General features: G+C 42.9%; 1 protein-coding gene across 1 annotated transcript in view; it reads right to left on the reverse strand.

Moving 5' to 3' along the window:
• Window positions 1–8996: 8996 nt before the first annotated feature.
• Window positions 8997–26393, reverse strand: part of FLI1 (Fli-1 proto-oncogene, ETS transcription factor) — a 114282-nt gene continuing 96885 nt past the window's right edge. The window contains exons 6-9 of the mRNA XM_080929672.1: window positions 16463–16528; window positions 14547–14606; window positions 12557–12604; window positions 8997–10982 (exon numbers count right to left, since the gene is read on the reverse strand). Coding sequence (XP_080785798.1) covers window positions 10453–10982; window positions 12557–12604; window positions 14547–14606; window positions 16463–16528 — 704 coding nt within the window. The 3' untranslated portion in view covers window positions 8997–10452. The remainder of the gene's footprint in view (window positions 10983–12556; window positions 12605–14546; window positions 14607–16462; window positions 16529–26393) is intronic.

Here is a 26393-nt window from a genome sequence, read left to right on the forward strand (position 1 = left end):
TTGTATATGAACATGGACATATGTAGATGTATATACACACAGAGAAAATGCACTATATATACACATACACATACACATGCACATACACATACATATATGCATATAATGGTTAGTGCTATCCTCTGGGAAAGCTTGGAGCTAGGACCACTCACAATGGGCACACCCAGCACCCACACATTGGCTTTGAAAACTCATTTCCCACTAAAATGATCCAGTAATCCCCGAATTAGGGACTGGAACCCTCAGGGTGTATTTGAAGGAACAAATAAGGAAGTTAGCATGTGTCAGCTAAAGCTGGAACCCACTTAAGTGATTTTCTATTGGGCCAAAATAACCATCAAACTAATGAAAAGAATATATCCAAGTCTCTCAATAAAACTGGAAAACAGGAGTCATTAGAGATGTACCTTTAGGAGCACTTATTTATACTTAAACACACACACATGAATGAATTGATGTGTTCGAATTTGGTGTACGGGAGGGGTATTTCCGTGATTCCACGAGGAACATCTCCACAAAATGCTAATTACAAGAGGGAAAATGTAAATTTTCAGAAGAGCCTGGAGAACATCATCTCTTCCACAAACCATCTAAGTGAACTCCATCATTATCGAGATACATTGAGAACATGGACCTCCCAAATAGCTGCCAGGGGAGGGATCAAGTATGGCTTCTATGGTCGTTGCTCAGAGGGAAGCCAGATCTAACGATGAGCACACACCAGAAAACCAAACCCTGGGGGTTACTGTACATGTGATCAGCCCATGGCATTGTACATTTCCAAGGTTCTGAAAGTCAGGGGAAGACTGGGCATTCCAGGTGTTGCTTGTGATTCTGAGTGGTCCTTTCTTCTCCTACAACAGATGATAATGGGTGGGCCTGGTGGCACAGGGATGCTAAATTGTGTTACTATGGAAACTGAGGCAGGAGGATCATGAGGATTAACTTGGCTGCAAAGCGAGTTTAAGGCCAGCCTGAACAAATTAGTGTCTTGCCTCAAAATAAAGAGTAGAGCATCGGTCTAAGAGTGTAGCCCAGGGCTTAGCCTGCCATGCAGGTGTGTGACAGGGTTGGTTACGTTCAGTTCCCAGAGTTGGGAAAAGATCCGGCCAGAAAGAAAAGTGATTGGTGCCTAAGTGTGTCCTGGAAGTAACTTGTCCAGGTTAATTTTCTGGTTCTCTGACTTGTGGTGGGCTCCGTAGGAGACTCATGTTTGACACACTGAGGCATCCAGAGCTGTTGAAGCATTAGTTAGGAAGTCTCTTCAAAGGCTCAAGAAAAGATGTTTATTTGTATTTTCCCAGCCGTTTCATAAGTTTGGATGACCTCAAGGCTTTATAATTTTTGTCTTTGTGTGTGTGACAGTGTTATGTATCTGAGTGAAGTGTGTATGCGGTCTATGCAAACTCACATGTGAAGAAGCAGGTTAGTGCTTACATCCTCGGCGCTGGAGAAGGGGATCAGGTGACCTTCCATTCTCTAGAAGTTCTTTGCCCTCCATCTCATCCCATTGAGACAAGGCCTTTTACCAAACCCATAACTAGACTCACAACTGGCAAGTCACAGGGATGCCAACTCATGTTTCTCTCCACTTCCCCACCACACAATGTTGATTACAGATGTGTATGACACTGAGATTCCAACTCAGGTCCTCTGACCCTGACAAGTGTTCTTACCTACCAAGTCATCTCTCTCCTGCCCCCAATTTTTGAAATCTAAAACTAGTTATTATGTACAATAAAATAGTATATTACTATTTAACTCTTTCTCTCTTCCCTCCCTTCCTCCCCCTCCCCCTCTCTCTATGTCTTCATGATGTCATGTCTTCCTCTATTGTATAATATTTTGAGACCAGATCTCTTCACTGAGCTTGGAGCTCACTTATTGGCCAAAAGAACTTCAGGGACCTGCCCATCTCAGCCCCACCACTGTGGAAGTTACAGATGAAGATACCAAGCCTGACTTCCTAAGTGTGAGCTTGAGATGCAGGTTCTAATGTTTTCCCAGCAAACACTTTATCCACTGAGCCATCTTCTCAGCTCCTGATGTAACTCTGTATTATATCAGGGGGACAGGAGCCACATTTACAGTTTTTAATGATAAAAAGGAAATATCAATCAATTAAGACATCCATGTTGTATCTTGAAGTTCTGTTTTGTTTTGTTTCGTTTTTAACAGAGAACACTTCATTACATGGTCTTACGTCATTTCTTTGATAACCCTGGATGATACTACCACAGTCCTGTTGTGTGGAGTCCTGGCTATCCTCCATGCGGAAGTGAACCTCAGAGACAGGAATTGATCATTCAGCGAGGGACAACTAGATTCACAACTCGGTCTTGCTGACTGTGGATCCTTTCTTTGACTCCACTTCACATTCACCAGTGATCAGTTGCTGTGAACCAGCGTCACCCATGAAGCCTCTGAGTAACCATAGGTTTGTGACAGTGTCGGACACAAGGCTATCAAGGCAGAGAACCCAGCCAACTTCTGAGTTATCAAGTCAACTTCTATTTCTTAGCCAATGGTACGATCCATCCAGTATTTCTGACAAAGTATAGTTTTAGCTTCCCTCTGGGACAGTATCTTATATCTAAAGTTCCTGAAGCTTCCTGCATGCTCCACTGACTTGAGGTGACCACACAGAACCAGTGAAGGACAAGCACCTTCACAGGGCACCGTGGGGCTGGGCATGGCAGAAAACTCTGGAAAACTCAATCTGTTCCTACTTTTCGCACATTTGAGGGAAAAAAAGCCTTCCTGACCACAAATCAAAAACCCATATTAAGTGGCCTGACAGAGCGGCTACCAGCTAGTACAGTTTTAATGATGTCCCTTGAGAAATCTATCAGGTGACACCGTCTAAACACACACACTTCCTGTGCAGCATTTTGCAGTGGGCTTCCATGCTGTTCTTTGATACCTCACAGGATCACTGGTGGGAGAGGCTCCTCAGCTCCCTGGCCGGTAGGTATTGATAACTTGCCTACTAGATGAAAGGGTCAAAATTTGAGAGCAGGGTCCCTGGGATTATATGCACACTCATTTGATTTCCCCCAAGTGATCTCTCTCTTCCCACTAAGAAAACTCAAGCATTAACTGGGTTAGAATCCAGAAGGTTAATCTAGCAATTGTAGGTAAGTGAGCTCTCTCCCTGCAAATGTTTTCCCTAGAGTTTTTAAGCTAAGTGTAAATTGACTATGTGCTTAGGAATTTGCCAGCTCAGACAGGCTGTAACAATTAGACAGGAGGCCAAGTAGGAGTGAGAGAGGGAGACAGACCCCAGACAGGAGCCTGCATTTCTTTCAAAAACTTCTCTTCATATTCTTTCTCAATTGGCTGAAACCCTGGAGGTTTGCCTGGCTGAACCACTTCCTCTCAGAAGTGGCCATTCTCCCAGGGAACCTGGGATTTGTAGTATTCAAACCAGCTGACCTTGCCTAATCCTTTAGAGGGACTAAAAACATGCAGTGTCCTTTATAGGAGCCTTCTAGTGATGAAGTGCTCGGTGTGTATTTTCACAAATCACAAAGACCTTCTTGAATAAAAGTGAAGCCTCTGTGTTCACCAGAACCCAACTCCTGCCCCTTTCTATTCTGCATCCTCGCTCCTGGTTTTCACAGACACTCCACTTCTTTGCTACTTCAAGTGTTCTAGATGCATAAAGGAACCTCTGTGAAGAGTCAGACCACAGCAAGGTACAGGATGCTGGCTGGCAGCAGACCTCATGCTCACAGACCACGCCCCCAAGCACATTCTTCCAAAGTTAACTTTCCCAGCAGTTTTCAAAGCACCATGTTTGCCTGATGGTTATCAATAAAGAAACACAAGGGAAAATGGTATGTGACAGCAATTCCTCAGATTCCAAACTTTCTCATAGAAAGCTGGCTGGAGATGTGGTGGCCCAGCTCTTGAGGGCACTTCCTGCCCAGGGACAGGGTTCAGTTTTCAATACCCACATGGTGACTCCCAACCAGTAACTCCAGGAACAGGGATCTAACACTCCTCCTCTCTGGCCTCCTTTAGCATCAGGCACTAAACGTGGTACACATACTTGCATGCAGGTAAAACACCCATGCACATAAAACAAAGTAAGATAAGTAAATCTAAAAAACTTTCAAACAATATATTTGTACCTTTCCATTTGAAGGGTATTAGTTTCCGAAAGTCACAGAGATACCCAAATCCCTGAAGCTTAAGTCACTTATATACAATGGCATGGTGCTTCTATATAATGTATTCACTATATTTTCAAATCACTCTAAATTACTTCTATTGCTTAATGAAATGTAAAGACAAAGGGAATAATTGCCACACTATATTATTTGGGGAATAAGAGAATATTATATATAATGCTTTATATATATTTCTAAATATTATATATAATAACAAAATTATATTTAGGGGTAGTAAATGTCTGTACATGTTGAATGCAGATGCAATTTTTAAAAATGATATTTTTTGATCTGCAGTGGATTTTTAAAATATGCACAAAAAAATACCTTGCTCTGGTTGTGCTTTGGGATTAATGGATATTCCTTTCTTCCTTGGTATTCTGGATCCTTCTCTCTCACTTGGTTTCAACTGAAAATAGCCTGTTTATGAAACCGTACTTCATTCACTTACGATGGACAGAACTCATGTGTTGGGCTCATTACCCAGGTGCATGCACACACTATTGGTTACATAAGGCTACAATCACTTTAAATGTTCTTACATATCTACTGGTTTTTTTTAACCTCTCAAAATGTTTCAAAGCAACAGATATTGAAAATACAACTTTCTTTGAGTATATCCAAAAGACGCTCCAATATATCACAAGGACACATGCTCCACTATGTTCAGTGCAGCCTTATTTATAACAACCAGAAATTGGAAAGAACCCAGATATCCTTCAACAGAGGAATGGATACAGGAAATGTGGGACATTTACACAATGGAGTACTACTCTGCTATTAGAAACAATGACTTCATGAAATTCTTAGGCAAATGAATGGAACTAGAAAATATCATTGTAAGTGAGGTAACCCAGTCACAAACAAACAAACAAGACAAAATAAAACAAAACAAAAACCCACACATGCTGTGCACTCACTGATCAGTGGACATTAGCCCAAAAGCTTGGATTATCCAAGATACAATTCAAGAAACTCAAGAAGAAAGGTGCAGATGCTTCAGTCCTTCTTAGAAGGAAAGAATAACATTCACAGGAGGAAATAAAGAGGCAAAGTTTGAAGCAGAGACTGAAGCAAAGGCCATTCAGAGACCGCCGCACCTGGAGATCCAGCCCATATACAGCCACCAAACCCAGACAATACTGCTGATGCCAAGAAGTGCATGCTGACAGGAGCCTGATATAGCTGTCTCCTGAGAGGGTCTGCCAGATCATTACAAATATAGAGGTAGATGCTCACAGCCAACCATTGAACTGAGTACTGGGTCCCCAGTGGTGGAGTTAGAGAAAAGATTGAAGGAGCTGAGGGGTTTGCAACCCCATAAGAACAAAAATAACAACCAACCAGAGCTCCCAGGGACTGAACAACTATTCAAAGAGTACAAATGGAGGGACCCATGGCTCCAACTGCACATGTAGCAGAGGATGGCCTTGTTGGGCATCAGTGGGAAGAGAAGCCCTTGGTCCTGCCAAGGCTCAATGCCGCAGTGTAGGGGAATGTCAGAGCGGGGAGGTAGGAGGTGGGAGGGTAGGGGCACCCCCATAGAAGCAGGGGTAAAGGAAAAGAGATAGGGGCTTTATGGAGGGAAAACTGGGAAATGAGACAACATTTGAAATGTAAATAAAATATATTCAATAGAAAGTATAAATAATTTCTCACTAAAAAAGAATAAAGTTCTACAATTGTCTACAACTCAAAAAAAGAAATTAAAATTACTGCTATACATTGTATATTTATGCCAGCATTTCCCTGTAAAATTCATATGTTGAAACCTAATCACCAATGTGTAGCTATTTGGAGGTGAGACTTTTAGGAGGTAACTAAGTAAAAATGAGGAGCTCTCATGAATAGAGGAGTATGTATGTATGTATGTATGTATGTATGTATGTATATCACCAGAAAGCTGTTTGCTTCCTGGAACTGTGTAAGAACAGTGATCAGGGACTACCTGTGAATGAGGAATAAACAGCGAGTCTCCCATCAACACCAAATCTGATGGTACTTTGGTATTGGACTTCTGGCCTCTAGAACCGTGAACATCACATTTCTGTTGTTTATAAGCCCGTGAACCTACAGTAGTTTATTATAACTTCTCAAATGGACTAAGCCATCCGTCTGCTTTGACGGGCTGTGGCCAGGTTTGTAACAGAAGTGGAATGTGGAGAGAATCTGTTTCTGTTAGAATCCCTCACGGGGTTGCTGCGCCGTCTCTGCTCTGCTGCCACAGTTTATCAGATGAAGCAGCTCTCATGGCACAAGTGTAGAACGGTGGAGTGGACCAGCAGTGAGGACGCCATGGATGTCTGTTTGCTGAGACTGTTCAGTCTGGACACTACAGGAACTAAGTGTCAGTCCTCCCTCAGCGAATGCTTAATCACAAAATTTCTCTGCTCCTGTCGAGTGGACCAGCTTCTGGAGTAGAGAATGAACCACTGTGACACTCAGGGGACAGGACTGAGTGTTGCAGCTTTGTGTAGGAAGCACGCCTCTTTAGAGGGCTAACGAGTGGCTGGAGAGATGTGTCAGGAGCTGAAGAGAGCATAGGTATGTTTTCCAGCATCCACGTTAGGCAGATCACAGGGCAGCCAGCTCATAACTGCCTGTAACTCCAGTTTCAGAGCTCCTACATCCTCTTCTGGCATTTCCTGATACCAGTATGCAGGTGCCACAGATATACATATGCACAGTATACACACACATACACACACACACACACACATACACACACACACATACACACACATACACACACACATGCACAGGTATACACATTTGAAAAGTGAATTAATGGTGTGAGCATCCTGTTCTTACAGCAATGGGTCAGGGATAAATGCCTCTTAATTTTCCCTAATAGTATTTGTATATTTGCAAACTGACATAAACTATTTATAAACATACCTAGCCTTCCTCATGTCTTTCAATGTCTGAGTTATCAATGCCAAGTTGTTATTCTTTTCTCTGTTAGAAGGCACTAGGAAATCCATATATGAATGTAGATGTATGTGTTTGTTTCACTAATGGTCACTGTTTCTGTTTTGAATGTTGATAACAGGGATGATAAAATATACAAAAGAAAAAAAACAGAATGTCAGCTTAAACATATTTTTATATCCTCTTCTAAAATCTTGTCTTTTTGTTCATAAAAATAATTAATCTTACTTTTCCTTGGATATGCGTAGGTTCTAGGACCACGTGAAAAACACAAAAATCATAGATGGCAAAATCACTTACTTAAAATGGCACACTGTTTACACAAATATTCTTCTACTATCTTTTAAATCATATCTAGATAGTATATCACATCAATCCCAAGGTAAACACTTTGTAATTAGTTGTTATAATACATGATTAGGTAAAATGCCAATAAAAGAGTCTGTGTGTGTTCACAAAAGATGCCATGATTTATTTACTTATGTGTATGGGTGTGTGTGTCTGTGTAAGCATATGTTGTGTGTGCAGGTATCTGAGGAGGCCAGAAGAGGGTGTCAGATCCTTGGAAGCTAAAATTATAGGCAGTTGTGAGTCACCCCAAGTAAATTCTGGCAACCCAACCTGGACCCTCTGGAAGAGCAGCAATCACTCTTAACCTCAATAGCTCTCCCCTTATCCCACAATTCAAAACGCTGTCTGAATGTTTTCAATCCTGGTTGGAGGAATCTACAAATATATACCTGTATATGCTTTGTCTATGTAAGGTACAAATCAGCATCTATATGAAAATACATATATCAAAATATGTGCTTAATGCATTTTATAATGCAGGGTGTTTTAAACGTTGTTTTAAACGTTGGAGATCAGTGTTCAGAGCTCAACTCCTCTTCTTCAGGTAGACCTACCTGGTCTAGAAGTTACTTTGTGTGAATCAGACCACAGGTTGCAAACTTCTTTAAGGGGTTTTGAGAGTTACCAGTTCTGCGAGAGTCCCTGCAACAACAGCAGCTATTTCTAGTCTCAGTCATCTTTATTGTAAAGGAGAGGAACAAGATCCTTAAGCCACGGGAAGCAAGCTTCTCTATTGGGCTGAAAAATAGAACTGGAGAGTACATAAAACCATAGTGTGGGACTGAAAGAAAGCTAGACTCTTGTTCTCCTTCTTCGGGGGAACAGTCAAGTCTAACCAACCAGGTCCTGGAGAGGGCTGCTGCTGTAGTTCCCCAGATACAGCTTACCTATGGCCTGTCTCTCACTTACAAAGGAGACAGAAGCTTTAAAACATCATTAGTAACAAGCGTCTGAAACTCACAGATACTGTGTCTCCCGCTGCACTGCAGTGCATGCATTTGGGAGGTTATTGATGGTTCAAGAAATAAGTAAGAATTTTTTCCTCAGGGCCAATGTGATGCCTCAGGGGAAAAAGGTGTGGTGTCAAAAGCCAGATGACTGAGTTTGATCTCTGGGACCCATAAAAAAAGTCAGACATGGAGGAATACCGATAGTCTCAGTGCTCCCTATGGTCAGAGGGGAAATGGAGGCAGAAGATCTGTCAGGAAGCTTGTGGGTCAGCAGGTCTGACATCCACAGGGTGGGAGAAATACCAAGAGAGATTCTGCCTTAAAATTAACAAGGAAGGAGAGAAAGAACTAATTTATAAAAGTTGCCCTCTGACTGTTAAATGTGTGTCATGTTGTGTGTTTTTACACACAGACACACAGACACAGACAGACACACAGACACACACACAGACACACACACACACACACACACACACACACACACACACCAGTAATAAAGACAACTTCCCTATGGGAAAGCCTTTAATCTGGCAGTAAATAAGAAAACAATGTCATCAGTTCTGAAAGAAGAAGAAAAAGAAGAAGAAGGCACAATTTATTAAGGTCAAATTATTTTACAACTTAGTCTTCATTGGACAGTTGTCAGCTTAACACTTAAAATCGTTTAAAAAGTCACGATTACCTGAAAAATTATATATATTTTCACATCTAAAAAATATATTGCATATATAGAGCAGGAGAGCTCCTCGTGCACACGAGGAGAAGTTTGTCTTTTCAGGTCATTACAGCTCTGTTATTTACAAACATTTCTGAAACATTGTAGATCTAAACGGATCTTTTCTCTTGTTTGAGCATGTGTGTTAAATAACTGTATCACGGCCTTTCTTCCTAAGAACTCAGGTGACTTTTAACTCCCCATTTTCTGTTCATCAATAGTCACATTATGCTTATTAAAAACAACAACAAAAAAGACCAGCTATAAAAACGTACAAATAGCCCAAATGTACAGATTGACAAAAGATGTACAAATTATATTTTAAAAAAATAACAATGATTGATCTGATAGTAAAACTGCATTTGTGACCGAGGTCAACTCGTTTATTCACTCTTTAATTTTTAATTATTTATTTTTTAATACTGTGAGATATAGGAAAATAACTCTGCATAATTTATACAGTTAGTTGCCTTTTGGTTGGTTGGCCTTGGTCTGGTGGTCTGACAAACGCCCAGCGCTTGCGAATCTGTCTGAGTTTAGAAGTCCCTATGACCTTCCAAAGTTCTGGGACTCACTGTCATTAAAAAACAAAAACGTTATTTAATCCTCTGTCTTTCAGGAGTGTCTGTGTTTGTGTTAAACTTTCTTCATTCATATTCTTACTATTTCTGGAGAGGATAGTCAGCCAAGCACTTACTGCTCATTGTGAGGAATTTTTTTTTTTTTTTAATACTCATGGCTTTTTTTTTTTTAATACACACATACACACACATCTTTTAAATTCCAGTTGGGCAAAAACTTCACTGGCCTCACAGCCAGTGTTCCAGTTGCCATCCGCTGAATTAAGTCCTTCTAAGATAAGATTATAAACATCCTGCCTTGATTTTTACTAAGTCCCAAACCAGACCAACCCATGGTTCATGATCGTAGGGAATCCTAAAATGATGAGACCCGTGTGCTGATAAGAAACTGCTTTGGTCATAAAGAAAATGCTTACTTCTTCCTCAGAATCATGGTATAACCGTTCCAGTAACCTAAATATTTAACTCATTCAAAGACAGGAGGTTGAGAATCCAAATTGGTGGACTGGCCCATGGAATGATCTTTCTTACTTACTTTCTTTCTTTCTTTCTTTCTTTTTTCAGGCAGAGGAAGCAAAAGTTTTTAACATAAACATAATCATTTTTAGAAGAACAAGTACAAAGGTTCTATCCAAAAGGAAGAACATCCAGTTTTCTTATCTCTTCAAGGCTACTGTGTCTTTAAAGTCCAGAGTATCCAGTAAAATGAGAGCTGGAACTTCAGCCAGAAGGCCACTCGGTGTTAAGTTCTAGTAGTAGCTGCCTAAGTGTGAAGGCACGTGGGTGTTAGGATGGCGGGGGACACTGGGGTTGGGGTAGATCCCAGCAGTGGGAGAGGTCCAGTATTGTGACGCTGCTCCAAAGAAGCTGGAGGAGGTGACAGGCATGGAGGATGGGTGGGGAGGGACAAAGTTCACCTTCTGTTGATGGGCGTGGTAGGAAGGCATGTAGGAGATGTCAGAAGGGTATTTGTACATGGATGTCTCTGTCGGGTGTGGCTGCAGGGCCTGTGCAATGCCGTGGAAGTCAAACTTGTAGGCATACCTTTTGCCATGTACTTTGGTCATAATGTTTTTATCATAGTAGTATCGGAGGGCCCGGCTCAGCTTGTCGTAATTCATGTTGGGCTTGCTCTTCCGCTCTCCCCAGCGCCGGGCCACCTCATCAGGGTCCGTCATTTTGAACTCCCCGTTGGTCCCCTCCCAGGTGATACAGCTGGCATTGGCACTGTCTGACAGTAGTTCCAGGAGAAACTGCCACAGCTGGATCTGCCCACTTCCTGCAGGCAGGGAGGACACAGGAGAAAGTAGTCTCAGTCCTGACTCTTAAACATGGCAATTCTTTGTCCTTTCCCCAAAACAAAACAACAACAACAACAAAAACCTTTATTGGCTGGGCATGGTGGCATGCACCTTTAATCCTAGAACTTGGGAGGCAGAGACAAATGAATCTCTGTGAGTTGGAGGCTGCTAGCCTTGTCTAAGACAGCCAGGGCTGTTACACAGAGAATCCCTGTCTGAAAAAAAAAAAAAAAAAAAAAAAAAAGAGACACACCAAAAACAAATCAAAGCCCCTCCCCCCATAAAAACAACAAACAAACAAGACCAAACCAACCAACCAACAACCAAAAACCCCCTATTTTCTCTTATTCCAGAATCTCATGGAGACAATCCTTCTTTACTTTTTCTTTCCTTTAGAAAACAAAATAGGCACATAGTAATTGTACGTAGGGTGACACTTTGGCACGTGTACATAATGATTGATGACCTCAGGGAGGTAATTCACATGCCCATCACTTCAAATCTTTGCTCGCCATCAAAGACCTGCGCATCTAGCCAGTTTAAAGGGTACAATACATGCTGTTAATTCTACTGCTGCTGCCAAAATGAGTGTATTAGGCAAGGTTAGATCTTAAGACAGATTGCCCCCACGGCTGGCTGTAGTGAATGTTGGCTTTGTCCCCAAAAAGCTGTTATGATCTCAGGGAGCCCCACTCTCCACATCCTTTTGTTCTACCTTTTCTTCTACAAAGACCTGCGTCACTACCCAATGTTCACTTAGTACTGAAATCTCTCAAGCTATTCAACATTGGCCTTAAAGAGTGTCAAGCATCCCAGGGCCTCTGGAGGTGGGTGTGGGGAGTGGCAGAGAGAGCCTCACAAAATTTGGGTTCACTAAGCTGGGTTGTTCTCCAGCAGCTTTCTAGTGCCCGGCTCTTAGTGCTCGATTCCACACAGAAGAATGTGAGCAGAGGTGACATTAACAGGAAGGGATGCTGAATGGCTCTTTATCTGCTGGGGAAGAACAGTCTGGCTAAAGAGTAGGCAGGAGACCCAGCTAGCATTCCCTGTGGTGCTCCAGGGGCAGCAGGCCTGTGGGCCTGGCTTTTGTTTGTGAGCTCCCAATCTCCATGGTTTGGGTTTAAGAGAACACATCTGAGAGTTACTTTTAATGGCGAATCCTTAACACCTTTGTCAAGGTCACTTTGTGTGCAACTCTTCAGGGACGTTCTTTATCAAAGGCTCGATAACTACAGCACTTGAATCAAAACCACAACACTTGGGGACATTTATTCATGAGCCCTGTATGGGGAAAAACGGAGAATATATCTTCCCTCTCGGGGAACTTCCACCTGAGTCATTTGCCATGATCATAAACCTCTGGCAGCAGACACTGCTACTCACTAACGGGCCTTGCTTCTGATTGTGCACAGTTGCATGTTTAACTAAGGAAGCACATGAAGCCTCCAGACAGGTGTCTGGACTTAGGAGTAAGAACAAAGGAGTAGGTATCTACCTTACAGATAGAATGAATATTCTGGAAAGAAAGGCTTGTAGGTTAAAGTTAACTCACCAGGGTTTGCTAGGCGGCTGCTGGTTGGCCCCAGGATCTGATAAGGATCTAAAAAAAAAAAAAAAAAAAAAAAAAAAAAAAAAGCTTGCTTTATTCCTCATCAAATAATTTGACAGCACATCAAGATGAAGAAAAGCTCAACGGTTCCTTCCTTTATCTCAGGGCCATAGGGAAGCTTGATCACAGTTAGGGCCCAATCAACAGCATAGCTTCTTCATATTTGGTTTCTACACTTTTATATTATGCTGTCATTACCCACCCCCAAACCAAGTCACCCACACGTTTGAAAAGCATCTGTCTTAATTCAACCAGGCAGTGAATAAACTGAAAGGTTGCTTATTAAACAGGCTTAACGAAGTTCCCGCAGCGATGACTAGCCATTAGTAGCTCTTTCTAATGCTGAAGACATTACACATGTCTGAGTTTTCTGATGGACTATAAAAACCTCCAGGTAGCCTGGGTTCTTGTCCAGCCATGTCATGAACTAAATCAGAGTTTGGACAACCTCTGAGTATTTGTTTTCTCGGCTATGAAGAGTAGGTTGGGTTGCTGGCCTCTATGCCCTTCTATCAAAACTCTCTGTAATTTTAAGCCTGAAAATGTTAACACTAACCAGAATTTGTATTTTAGCTATGAAATCACTATTTTTTAAAGCACTGCTTTTTTTCAATCATAATAGTAATTATCAACAAATTTAAAAGAATTAATTTGAATGGTTCTTGAAGCCTTTTAGTCCAACACTGCTTTTTTTAAGATTTTTTTTTTTACTAAATTTTAATATTTATTTTGATAAAACTGAAATTATTGGGGCAGATATTCAATTTTGTTGTTGTTGTTGTTGTTGTTGTTGGAACTTCTTTAAAATTTGCCCGACCTGACTTGGTTTTCACTTGAATTTCACCTTTTAATGCAGTTTCTCTTTCTTTATTTTGGGTGCTAATGGAGAACCATGGTTGCCCACCCCCAAGGCAAATAGCTTGTTCAGATCTTAATTCAGATTCTTAATTAAGATAGTGCAGCTGAGGGCCATGGTTGTCCTCAGCTCTGTGTAGGGTCTCCCTGTGGCACCTTTCCCCAGAAGACAGGAAGCCACAGGGATCGCTGAACAGAAGGCTCTAGCTCAGAAAAGAATTAAGTCAAGGTAGGCTGTCAACTTCCTATTTGTTGTAAGCACACAAGCAAGATCAGGGCTGAGGCCAGGGGCTGGGGTATGGGTGGATCGGGTCAGGGCAGGGACAGGGACAAGGGCAGCAGTCATAGGAGGTCATGCTACAGAGGGTATCATAGACTTCAGTCTCTAAGTCACTTTTTTACTAAGGGTCTCCGGTCCGTAGCTTCCAAAGCACCTTTGTCCTAACTCAGGATCCACCAAGTGAGGGCATTTCCGTATGGTTTAGTAAAACGCTTGCATGAGAAGTGGGGGCTCCAGAGCTTCAGCTCTGCTTGCCTTGCAGCAAATCCTTTCACCTAGCTGAACCTCTGCTTTCTTCTTATGACATAGGCACTGGACCATTTGAGTTCTAAGTTCCTTTTAAAGGACCTCTCCCTGGCTCCAGGACTTACTGCTTAGTTCCCAGAGATCCCTCTTGGAGAGAAGAGACAGTGTGTGAGCTAGAGTTGCCTCTTGGTATACACAGGGAATTCATCCTAAGGCCTGTCAAGGATATTAAAATCTGTGGCTGCCCAAGTCCTTTACATAAAACGGGGTGTCTGTCTATAATCTATGCCTATCTATCCATAGTCACTAAGTCATCCTAGATTCACCAGCGTGACACAATTCTGAGCAAACAGCTGTACAGTATTGTTGGAGGCATAGGGAAAAGGAAACAAGTCTGTCCACACTCAGTGCACATGCAGATTTTCTTCTGACTATTATTGGGCTGTGGTTGGTTAAATCCCCAGGCCAACTGTACGCTGTCTGGCTCCACCACTGACCGACTCCACAGCTGTATAACACATAGGGGAAAGGCTACATATTTGAGTCACATACCTGGCTGGGGCCGTTGCTCAGTGTTCTTGCCCATGGTCTGTGTTGCTCCAAGGGGAGGACCTGTGGAGAGATAAAGGAAAGGTGGCAAGTAGGCTTTCCTTCAGTGCCTGAAAATGTTCCTGTCACATAACCCCCGAAGGAGGGCACATGAGCTGCCGTGTACGCACTTTCACGGACACATGGACTCTTTTTATTCATGAATAGTTATTACACTGCTGTGCTGGCGCTGGTCTCCAGGCAGAAGAGATAGCAATGAAGTTATATTTTAACAGAAGAGACAACACTGAGCAACGTCTGCTGATGTGGGGTTGTACTATTCCTTTGAAATGTAGGACCTTGAGCTTCAAGATGGCTCTGTGGCTATGACTGTTTGCTGCGGGAGGACATGGGCCCAGATCCTAAGCATCACGTATAAAAGCTTGACGTGGTTCTGTGCATTTGTAACACGTGTCCTGGGAACGAGGAGGTTTTGGCACAGACAAGAAGATTGCTGAGGCTTGCTGGACAGATAGGCCAGATGACAAATGGTGGCCTCCAGGGTTTAGTAAGGGACTTTGTCTCAAAGGGACCAGAGAGTGATAAAGCAGAAGAGCCAATGTTGTTCTTTGGTCTCTGTGTATATGAATGGGTACAAGCCTATTCTTGGTATACTGTGTCCCCAAAATGCACACAGGTGTCCTCCCACAAACAGACAAGGAAATAAATAGGATTTTTACAGAGGTCTCTCCTAAAAACATGTCATTTGAGCAAAGACTACCTGCTGCATGTCACACTGTGTTTTGTGAGAGCCCCTCCAAGGTTTCTCATGTTTGCCCCTCTGGATTTTCCAGTTTTGAATGTATGGTGCTCTTTTTGGTGTGATCTGTGGCTTGGTGTGACTGGAACACTCACACTTCTGTCTTCAAACTGACGCTTCACAGTGTTTAGCACTCAATGCCTTCTTACGACTAAAGAGCTGGGGGTCTGTGTTCACAGTGTGAATGCACCATCCCTTTCTTATCTTTGGTCCGCCACCCATCCTAAACTCAGAAGCCTTGGTTCCTCACTGCCAATCATACCACCATGGTCTTCCCTGATAACCACCTCTCCAGGCTTTCCTGTCTTCTCTTGCTCCAAAACATGGCCTGTTCATGTAGCAGGTGCATGGGCAATCTTTCACACAACCCAGATGAAGAGTTATGTGTATATGTGATTTCCTCTCTTCTGCCTAAATAACTGGTCCTTGCCTGGCTCATCTTAGTGCGACCTATAGAGCCATGTGCTGCATGCAGAGTAAACAAACACGGTGCACTCATAATTGAAAGAGATCCTGGTTATCGCTTACGTGAATACAACCTCACTATTAACATAACCTCCCCTACTTCCCCTCATTTCCCTGGAGACAGTAAGATGGATGTTGGTTGAAGAGTGACTCGCTCTCTTTCATTGCCCCTTAATGGAAGACACTGGGTGGATTTCAACAAATCATCAGCTGATCAGTTTTGGACAAAGTAATGTTTGTGACGCACAACATCTCATAGGTTATCTTTCATGTCAGTCTCTCTAACCAGGGCTAAGGATGTTGGCATGACTAAGCCTTGTCATGTGGAGAATATATGCCCTAGAAATTCATTGTCCTGGCTGAAATAACAAAATCCAGACCGGCTGCTTTTCTTTTATAAATCAACTTGTCCTGACAAACCTTCGGACCTTCTAAGTTCTAAAACCAAGTGCCCATAAATATAGCAAAGGACAATTAAAATAAGCCTCAAAAGTCTGGGTAGCCCTTGCAAGTTCACACTGACATCTAGTCAGACAACATGAAGATCAGTGATTGTTCTTAGTGTGTGTGTCGTGACCTTACACCCACATCCCAACTTCTGGTTCTCAGGAAACATTTTACTCCCCCCCCCCAAATGCTTTTCATATTTACTTACTTTTGTTGAGGCCAGAGTTCATATTGTTGCTCCATCCCCCTCTCCTGACAGAGTCATAAGAAGGGTCTATGAGAAAGAACACATGAAGGCACATCAGCTTTGTCTGTTTTGCAGGAAGGCTATGTGACGATGTTCTCTTGGTGATCAGAAGTTAAATTTGTGAAAGATTGCCTGTGCATCTAAATTCCTGAAGTACAGCACATGGCTCTATAGGTCTCACAGAGATGAGCCAGGCAAAGACCAGTTATTTAGGCAGGAGAGAGGAAATCACAGATACACATAACTCTTCATCTGAGTTGTGTGAAAGATTGCCTGTGCACCTAAATTCCTGAAGTATAGTCTTCCCTGAGGAACATTAACTCTAACATCTTATTTGTCTAATCTGGGAGCTGGAGCAGTAGGAATAATTCTGAACTTGAAGCTGGAGGACTGGCTTAAATTCCATCCCTGCTGTTACTTGTTGTGAGACGTGGGATGGCTCACAGGCCTCCTCTGACCCTCAGCTTTGTAGAAGTTAAACTGTACATGAATTATCTAACTCCTGGGATTATGCTAGTGGTCAAGTGAGAATACTTGTGAGCTACTTTTAAGATTTTCTAAAAATATAAACTACCACAAATCATGGAAAAATAAAAAGCCTTTTTAACAATGCAAGGATGGTGGGCAGGACTGAAAATCTAACCGGTGATATCTGGATGAAGCCCCCTGGGAAGAACATCTCAAGGTCCAGGCCCATGATATTCCTGCAAAGCCAACTTCAACCTCGAACCTCATGGCCCTGGTGCTATGGAATGACACTCAGAGCTGTGTCCACACTGTATGCTGACCAAGGCTATCAGACATTTCTGTAGACAGGAAAGGGGTGGTGTCTGATAACCACACACAGAGAGGAAAGGCCAAAAGTGTAGTGACAACTAGGGCTGACCAGGGAATGAACTGACAGAGATCTTGCAGCCCAGAGAGGCCGGCACCGTATGAAGCCTGAACTTTGACTCAGCTTTTCTGTTCCACTACCATGTTCAGAAACAGCTTAAGTAACTGCCTGGAAACACTCATTTCCTTTCTCATTGTGCGAAACCCATTGAGACATGGCACAGGCCTACCAGAAGAGCTAAGGATACAGAATTATGACTTTCAAAGTCTTTCCCTGAACAACAAAGGGACCATAAAAACCATCTGAACAAATGGAGCACAAACCTCATCAAACAACTGTCTGACAGGGTGAAACACAAACCATCCTCTTTGGCCTGTCCTGAACCTCCCAAACAAATGAGAACAAGGAAGGGCTGGGAAAATGGATGGATGGATGGATGGATGGATGGATGGATGGATGGATGGATGGATGGACAGACGGACAGACGGATGCATCTGATTGCCTGGCTTTACTATTACTGGCTAAGACAAACTGAAAGACAGGAAGTGTCCTTGTGGAAAAATCCATGTGCACATGCACATTCCTTATGGGTCTGGAAAAAGTTCAGTTTTTAAAATTATAGTCTTTAGCAATTGGCACTAAAAGCAAAACAGAACAAGTGGGGGCGGGGGGAACGGGCTGGGTAGGGAAGCAGGGAACAGGACAAGGAAACACAACTCAACCCCTTCAAGTTGTATGTGTTTATTTTTGATATATTATACTATTTATTTCCTAAAAACAAATTTTTCTTGTTTAAGAAATAAGTGAATAGAAAATGAAGTAGCTCAGTTATAAGCTTAGAATGAGGTTGGTCGCTTTAGGGACACTTTCTGGCATCCCATGGGGTGCATTCAGCTTCAGGATAAACCTCGGGCAAGGGAGAGCCAGCTAAGTTTTGGAACATAATGTTTAACAGGTCTCCTGTCAATAATTTAAAATCAACATTCTGTACGGTGTTGTGGGCATGCACTGGAGAAGTCAGTCGTGTAAAACAAAGTTGTTGCATTTAGACATGATGAAGTCTGTAAGATTGCCAGGTATTGTGACCATGTGCAAAAGAAATGGTCGAGATGTCAATGACTATTGGAGACGAAGGAGGAGAAGGTAAGTAGCATTGGGTCCCTTAGTGGCTGGTGCTGTGGACATGACTGACATATAGGGATGGAGAGGGAGAGAAGAAAGGGACAAGAAAGGAAGGGTTGAGTGGCTATTCAGGACCTTGTAAGAACTAAGCTAGCATCTTTAGGGTCTTCATCATTCAAACAATAGGGCCAAGGGAGGTTCCCAATGTGTCGTGAGTGACTCCAGGAAAACAGAGAGCAAAGACTTAAGCAGCCCAGTTCCCATGTGGAAAGCAGGGGACCTAAGGGTGGAGGCTATTTTGTAAGAACAGAACAGAAAGTGAATAAGCTGGAAGGTGATAAGTGTAAGTATCTTAGGGTTATTATTGCTGTAAGGAAACAACCTGGGGAGGAAAGGGTTTGTTTCAGTCCAAGAGTCAACAGACCTTGGGGGTCAGATATGCTGAGCTTTGCAGGGAGATGCTCCCACAAGCCTATCTTGAAGTGAAGCCTGGGAATTCCAACTCAGTACCATTTCATCCTACCATGGGTGAAGACAGAGGTGATACAGAGAATTCGCTCCACAAACCATCCTTGCTACGCCATCACTGAAGTTCACCGAGCAATAAATGGCCATGCCATCAGCAGAGATCTTCAGTGAATGTGTGGGCCCGTCAGTGGAACTGGACATACAAAGTACAAACTTCTCTCATCAGCCCCTCTACATATGCAGAAGTCCTTTCTGCAAAGCAGTGCCAGGGCCCATTCACTACACATTAGTGAGAACACCACAAAGGAGTTTTGGTTCAGGGGACATCTCCTTCCTGCAGGACTGACATTAAAAACCAGTGTTTTGAGGTCGAAGTAGGAAGGTGAGAAAGCCCAAGGCCAAGGGCATCTAGCTGTTTTGGGCACTCAAAGCACTTGAGATCTTTGGGGCTGAAGTGAAGTGGGTGAAGTCTACACTTAGCACAGGAACCAGTATGACTCATGTTTTAGAAGAAAATTTATCATCGGTGTTGAGATGACCTGTGCTGTTGTCACTCATCTGAAAAATACCTGGAGCTGAAACATGTTAGCTAGTTTGTTAAATACACACCCCCTCTATCATTCTCACTCCCCATTCGCTAATTCATCTTCGTTGTTCGTATTCTACACAGGAACACCAGGTCCTTGCAGCAAGGAGCTGTATGGTTTGGAATGTGTGGCAACACTGAGAACATTGCCCTGCACATGATAAACATGCAATAAATACATGCAAACAAATGTATGAGATTAGCAGTGTCTCCTTCTTGTTAGATGCACATAATCCCTCTTGTCCACTAGCAGAAAAGAATCCAAGGCTCTTACTTTCCTGAACTAGGTCTTTAGCTAGTTCAGGCCGGTGGTGAGGATTACAGACTGTATCAACACTGACTAGCAGCAAGCCACCTATTTTGAAGTGGAAGCTGAGAGTGTGTCCCTTCGGGGAGGTCAGGCGCTGGATACCACTCATTTGTATGCCTGGATCAACAGGGGACAGCACATAGGATGGTGGTCCCATAATGCTGTATCATTTCGGGGTGGTCATCAGCATCTTAGTTTGTGATAGTACATTCTGATATCTACGTGGGGGTGAGTATACGTGAGGTGGCATTTATCAGAACTGGTCTCATCGTCCATAGGGCAATGATACCACTAAAATGAGGGACTGTGTTTTCTCCTATTAAATGTCCCCTAAATGAAAACCTAGCAATGAGGTCAGCTCTAGTGCCAGACACAGTGACAGACATACCTGTAAGCAACATAGAAAAGCTGGAGAAGGGGGCAAGCCTGCTGCACAGATTCCTACAGATAGTCTTGGCTCCAGAGCCAGATGCTGCCTAGCTACGGTCAACACCAGCTAGTGCCGAGTTCTCCCTCGGGCTCTGGTGCCTCCAAGCAGCCAAGTGCACACATACAGATGTCCCGCATGTGGTACATGGAGTCCGAATCCTGACAGCTACATCTGGCTTCATAGAAGAAAAGTTAGAGGTGGCCAAAGATTCAGTGTCAAAAATGCGATGGTCCAGGCCAGCACCCGAGGTGATGCTCTTAGACCTTCTCTGTGGTGTCAGATGGCTTTATCAGCAGAAAATTATGCCCTGATTCTGACAAACTCTCTTTCTGCTTCAGGGAAGGCTGACACCCCCTGGCTTTAAGGAGTACTAAGATGACAAATACTATTGTGATTCCTTTGCTGAGCAGCCACCAGTGGGCTTTGACTAAGGTTTCTGGTTTCAGGCAGTCCTGAGGTCAGTTTTCGCCAAAGCAAAGAGACCTGGGCCTCATGCCGGGGATCCTGGGCTTTGCCAGCCATTGTGGATAATTCTGCTTCCCATCTATGGTGCCCCGAACAGTTTCTCCATTATGCAATGCTCAGGGTGGCTGAATGTGACACAAAATGGTCTCTTAGATTCCAAGACAGCCTCCTAGGGTAGAGTAATATGAGCTTTGAGCCCTGTTGGAAGGGGAAGGATTTTGCTGGCTGTGACCATGGCATAGACACACCACTGTTAAACTGGTCCTGGAAATATGGCCTTCATCTCTGGAAAGACCTTGTTTTCTACTGATGCCTCCAGTCAACTGTCCAAGACCCAGGTGCATCAGCCTTTACACAGCTCTCTCCTGTCATGACCTCATTGACAGCCATCAGCAGCACACAGAGGCCTCTCTTTTAGTCCCTCACTACACTGGGCCCTGCTCTCTGTACTTGGTGGAAAAAGATGCACTTTCCTTGAAACTTCTCGGTGAATTTCTGGGTTTTGCTGGGTAGGCTGACAGCATCTGTGCTGTTTACGCTGAAAACCCGGGTCTGCTTGCCAACCTCTGTGAGGCCAATAAATAAGATGTCATGTCTTTGCTTGGGGACAGTTAGATGTCCTAGGGCCTGTGCCTATATGATCCTCTCAGTGGATTTTCTATCTGAGGTCTTGTGTGCCTAGTAGGTTCTATCTCTGTAGAGGTTTTGACTTTTCTGAGCACCAACCTGACTGAGATTCTCTGCTTTGGACTCTCCTTTGGGCTGCACACCTCCTGCAAAAGCTAACTATGGTTCCTGAAGCCCCAGTTCATAACTCTGGAACAGCCTCTCATTGCAAACATCTGCAGTTATGTTCCTGATCGAATCAGCACTGACGTGCTCTTATCTGATCGACTTACTGGCCTGGATCCTACTTTAAATCCAGGGCAAAAGCAACTTACCCAGACAATAGGCAGACTAAATAGAGTTTAGGGTTCTGTCCTGGGAGGTGACCCTTTTTTTGCTAATGGTGATTTCAGTGGTTGTACATGGCACTTGGATATAATCCCAGCTCTGTTCCTATTCATCTGAGTCCCTTGGTCATGTTACTTTGTCTTTTTTGAACGTCATCTCTGCTTCTCTACAAAGCAGGATAACAAATCTTAACAGGTCTGCTGTGGAGATCAACTGTGTTTTCCATAAATGAGAACTTTGTACATAGTATATAGATGTCTGTTCCCTCTTGCCCTTACCTCTACAATAAAAGAAGGTCATAAAGCTCAACCAGGAAGGCCTTGAGAAGGAAGAGAAGCCCAAGAGTCCCAGAGGACCACCTCTAACCTAGTGTCTTCGAACAGTTATCCCAAGATGTAAATTTATTCCAAAGAAAGCAGTGGATTATCTTGAACCCTGGTTTTAAACACGATGTCAGAAGACAGAGATGGGTGGTGACTAGGAGTGATCAGCTTTTTCTTCTCCCGTGACTGTGGACTGCTCAGGTTCCTGTTTAGCTGGTCCTGAGGGTGGGGATGAATCCCCCTCCTCATTTGATCCATTCCCAAAAGCTCACCCAGCCTTCCCTCCAGCGGTATTTTTGTTCCACTGAGCTACAGAGGACCCTGGCATCTCTCAAGACTGCATGAAGAGGAAGTTAAAAAGGGAATCCTTTGGTCTAGCTTGGAAGTCAAAGAAGCAAGAAAAAACATCCTGGTTCAAGTTTCCTTTTCTCAAGGATCTTGTTCTGGAATCCAAACAGACCCTCAGTCTCAGGACCAGCCCCACAGGAATGGAACACAATGAAAGTAGTGTTTAAGATATTGTGTGTACAGAGGGAAAAGAAGATTCGTGAGGAAAATGCTGGAAAGAAACAGGCAGCTTTGAAATACCAAAAGTTTGACGAAGTAAGAGGCACGGATACTGGGCACAGCCTCGCCACCTTTCTGCAAGGCATCCTGCCCGGCCTGGGTTCTTCTTTCATTCTGTCTGCCCTGTGGGCTCTCTGTCCAAATGGCACAGATGCCTAAATAGACTATTTGTTTTGATAAAGCCTCAAATTGGGGCATTGAGTCATACATGGAAGAAGAGGAATTCAGATTGACAAGCTGAATTGGGTATTTGCCAAAATTCCCCTCCACCCTGGGCTATTGTAGACACAACTCAGTCACATACTTCTTTGGTCAGATAGATGTCAGGTTTACGAGGATTCTAGCTAAGAAACAAAATGGAAAACAACAGCTCATTTAGGCAATGGAGTTGTTTATGATTGCCCCCGGCTCTGCAGACAGAGAGGCCATGCTGCTTACATGATGTCTTCCTTTGCCATGGCAACTGGATCCCATATCTGCTTCACACTTCAACCCTTGCACACCTTCCTTCCCAGACCTTCATGTCACGACTCACCACTTGTTTTGTATTTACTGTCCTTGTCTGCTCAGCCATCCAGTGTCAAGTATGATACCTCCCTGGCTAGGTGAGCATCTCTGGAGAAGGACCAGACTTCCCTCACTTCTGACCCCTCCCTAAACTGGTTCTTGACCCTGCACATAGCACTTATTGGACTTAGTGAACACATCCTACCACACATTCATTCATTCACTCATTCAAAAAAAAAAAAAGTTTTATTGAATGCCTTCTCTGTTGCCAGACCCATGTATGTGCCTAGAATACAACTCTGGCAATGCAAACACCCTTCTTCTGTGGAACTTAATTCAGAACAAATAGCAAACTACGCAGCAGCTTAGAAGAAGTTGCTGAATGTGATGGAACAAAGCAAGACAGGAGGGGGAGCAGGCAGGGATGGGTAGGAGGGCCTCACCTAAAACAGAATCTGAGCAAAGATTGGAAAGGTCCAATACGATTAAAATGGAGCTCTTGGGTGCTCCATAATTTCCCTCTGAAAAGTACTTGGATTGTCCTGTGTTGATAGTGAGATCTTTCAGGACAGCCAGTTCCATTTTATTAACTCACATGTAGTGGGAGTGGGTTGATGTTGGAGGATCTTCCAGCTCTACAACATCTTTTTGACTGTTTGCTGATTTCTACTTACTCAGAGTCGGGCTGATTTTCCCATCCATGACTTAAGACGACAATTCTAATGAAGAAACTTCAAATACCAACAGTTCCTGAGACTGGCCCTTTGACGGACAGCTAAAAAGCTAAAGTGGGTTCCATGGAAGGACAAAGCATCATAGGAGAAGTGTACAGGTGAGGTCACACCAATGGACTCTTCACTGTCTGGTTCCGGTCTGGCAGGTGAGCAGGAAATGGAATCTTACATCCAAGTATCTGAGAAAAATGGCCCCAGTTTTGGTCGCAGAATCTGTTCCCACTACATCATGGAATGTCAGGCTCTGTTTCAGACTTCAAGGGATCTCAGACATGATCTAAACCAGACGTGCAAATGAGCATGAGACCTGAGGTTCAAAGCTGGGAGACAGCATATGTGACCATGTAAGAAATTTATTAGAAATTTAAAATATGAGTCAGACTATCAAAACGGACTTTCTTTAAACTCTTAGGCTACTGGGCAGGACTGGTGAGTAAGTGCAGGCTAAAGCTTTCAGGCGCAAAGATTTTTCAAAAATCTCTCCTGAGTAGTGTTTGTCTATTTGGAATTACTGAATCTTACCAGGTACTGGACTGTTTTGGGGGTGTCATTTAAAGATTTAAAAAAAGCAGTCTCATTGTTTCCAAACAGCAAAGCCATTCATTGCAAAGGAATAAACTCAGGATCTCCGTTATTCCAGCTCTGCAGCCTGCGTCCCAGCTCCCCGGTTCTGTGCTGTGTAAACCTTGGGGAGCGACTTCACCTCTCCGGCCTCTGGTTAGGAAAAGCATAGTCTTGTGGGAAACAATCGATTATTTATCAGTTTCAGACTGTGTAAGAGCAAACAGTGTATTTAATCCTCATAAGGGTCTTTGTAGAATAGATAAGATCATGTATACACAAATGCTTCACACACTCCAAAGTCTTCTATGGAATTGTAGTTAAGTTTTTCCAATCAGGATTTGTGTGTGTGTGTGTGTGTGTGTGTGTGTGCTTATGCACTTATCTTGATATATATATGTGGAGGCCAGAGGTGGGAATCTTAGTATCTTCCTCCTATTGCTTTCTACATTATTATTAGAATTTAGTAGTATTAGTGTTATTATTTTGAAACAAGGTCATTCATTGAACCTGAAGCTTACTGTTTTGGCCAGTGACTGGCTGACCACTAAACCCCTAGATTCAAGCTGTCTCTACTCCCAGGCTTTAATTACAGACGCATGCCACCTTGCCCAGTTCTTTGAATTTCTTATTATATGTGTACTGTGGAACTGAATTTAACCTCACTATTGTGCAGCACTTTACCCAATGAGCCTTTTCCCCAAGTTCCTCTTTTCCGGGTTTTATTCATAGGAGATAAGAAATTAATATTTTCTTGTGCTAACTAAGCTAATTTCTTCTGGTTCTTTCTTTAGGGGAGCAAGACTGAGTAAATATTTAACTCAATTGAAAAAGATTAGATTTTCTTTCCCAGTAAATCCATCAACTGTCAAGGTTACTTACTGAGAATCCTCGGGGTGAAAGAAAAGAATACTGGACAAACCTCACAATTAAAGATGACGAGGTAATCTGCAATTAGGTCCAGGAATAGCTCTTGGGTACAGGGCTTAGGGAGTAGACACAGTTTGTAGAAGTAAGGTAAACACTTGCTGAGCAGGTATGATTGGTTTGGGATATGACATATAAGTAATTATCCTATGTAATGTTATTATCCTCTCTTTGGCTTCTGCCTGACATGAATTCAAACTGTACCAAAGAGACAGAAGGAGCTTCTCAGTCTTGTGAGACCTGCTGATTCTTGAAAGAGGGGAAAGCCCTCATACCCCTATTCCAGCCTTAGATTGCTTTTCCCTTAAAAAAAAAATCTTCTCTTCAAAGGGGATCCTTTGGGAAGAATAAGTTCTTTCTGATCTGAAACTGAGGCTTCTCCAAAGAGAAAAAGTTGTTATATCTGTAAAAAATTTTCATATTAAAATGATAAATGGTGCTGTTTACAGAACATCCTTTTGACTAGAAGATGCGCTTCTCCCATGTTCTTTAAGAGGAGCTTCTTTGTCTGTTTCCATCTCCCTCCTTTTCTTCAAATAGAAAAAAAAGACACATCTATACCTTTCTTTATGAGGATGATAGGTTGGAAGGTAAATAGATACATAGACAGACAGACAGATATCAAATAGATAAAAGTTTGGGGAAAATGAGCTTTTTTGTAAGCACAGTCTTTCCGATGTGATGGTATGTGACAATAAATAGCTTCAGAGTCTCTGTCATGAACCATGACCCACAATGCTCAAATTCTAATGCTTCAGTGTTCAACAGAACCCATGCTCATTCTCCCAAAGATGACCAGCCATTGCTGGGTTACTTATGCTATGTCACAACTTGAACATCACTTCTATGCATACATACTGCTCTGTAAATAAGACACACTAACTCATTGCACTGCTAGAGGAGCATCTAAGATCACTTAAAATACCCAATACAATGTAAATCATCACTATTCTGTGCTATTTAGGAAATGACAGGCAGCTCGCTTGTCCAATAGGATGTCCTTTTTCCCAACAATGGTTGATTGAATCTGCTGATATTGAAGCCCTAGATGTGAGAGGCCAGCTGCATTTTGCAGTGGCTACTGCCTCAAAACAAACCTCCTG

Source organism: Micromys minutus (genome assembly GCF_963924665.1).
Source record: "Micromys minutus genome assembly, chromosome: 16".
Classification (NCBI taxonomy): domain Eukaryota; kingdom Metazoa; phylum Chordata; class Mammalia; order Rodentia; family Muridae; genus Micromys; species Micromys minutus.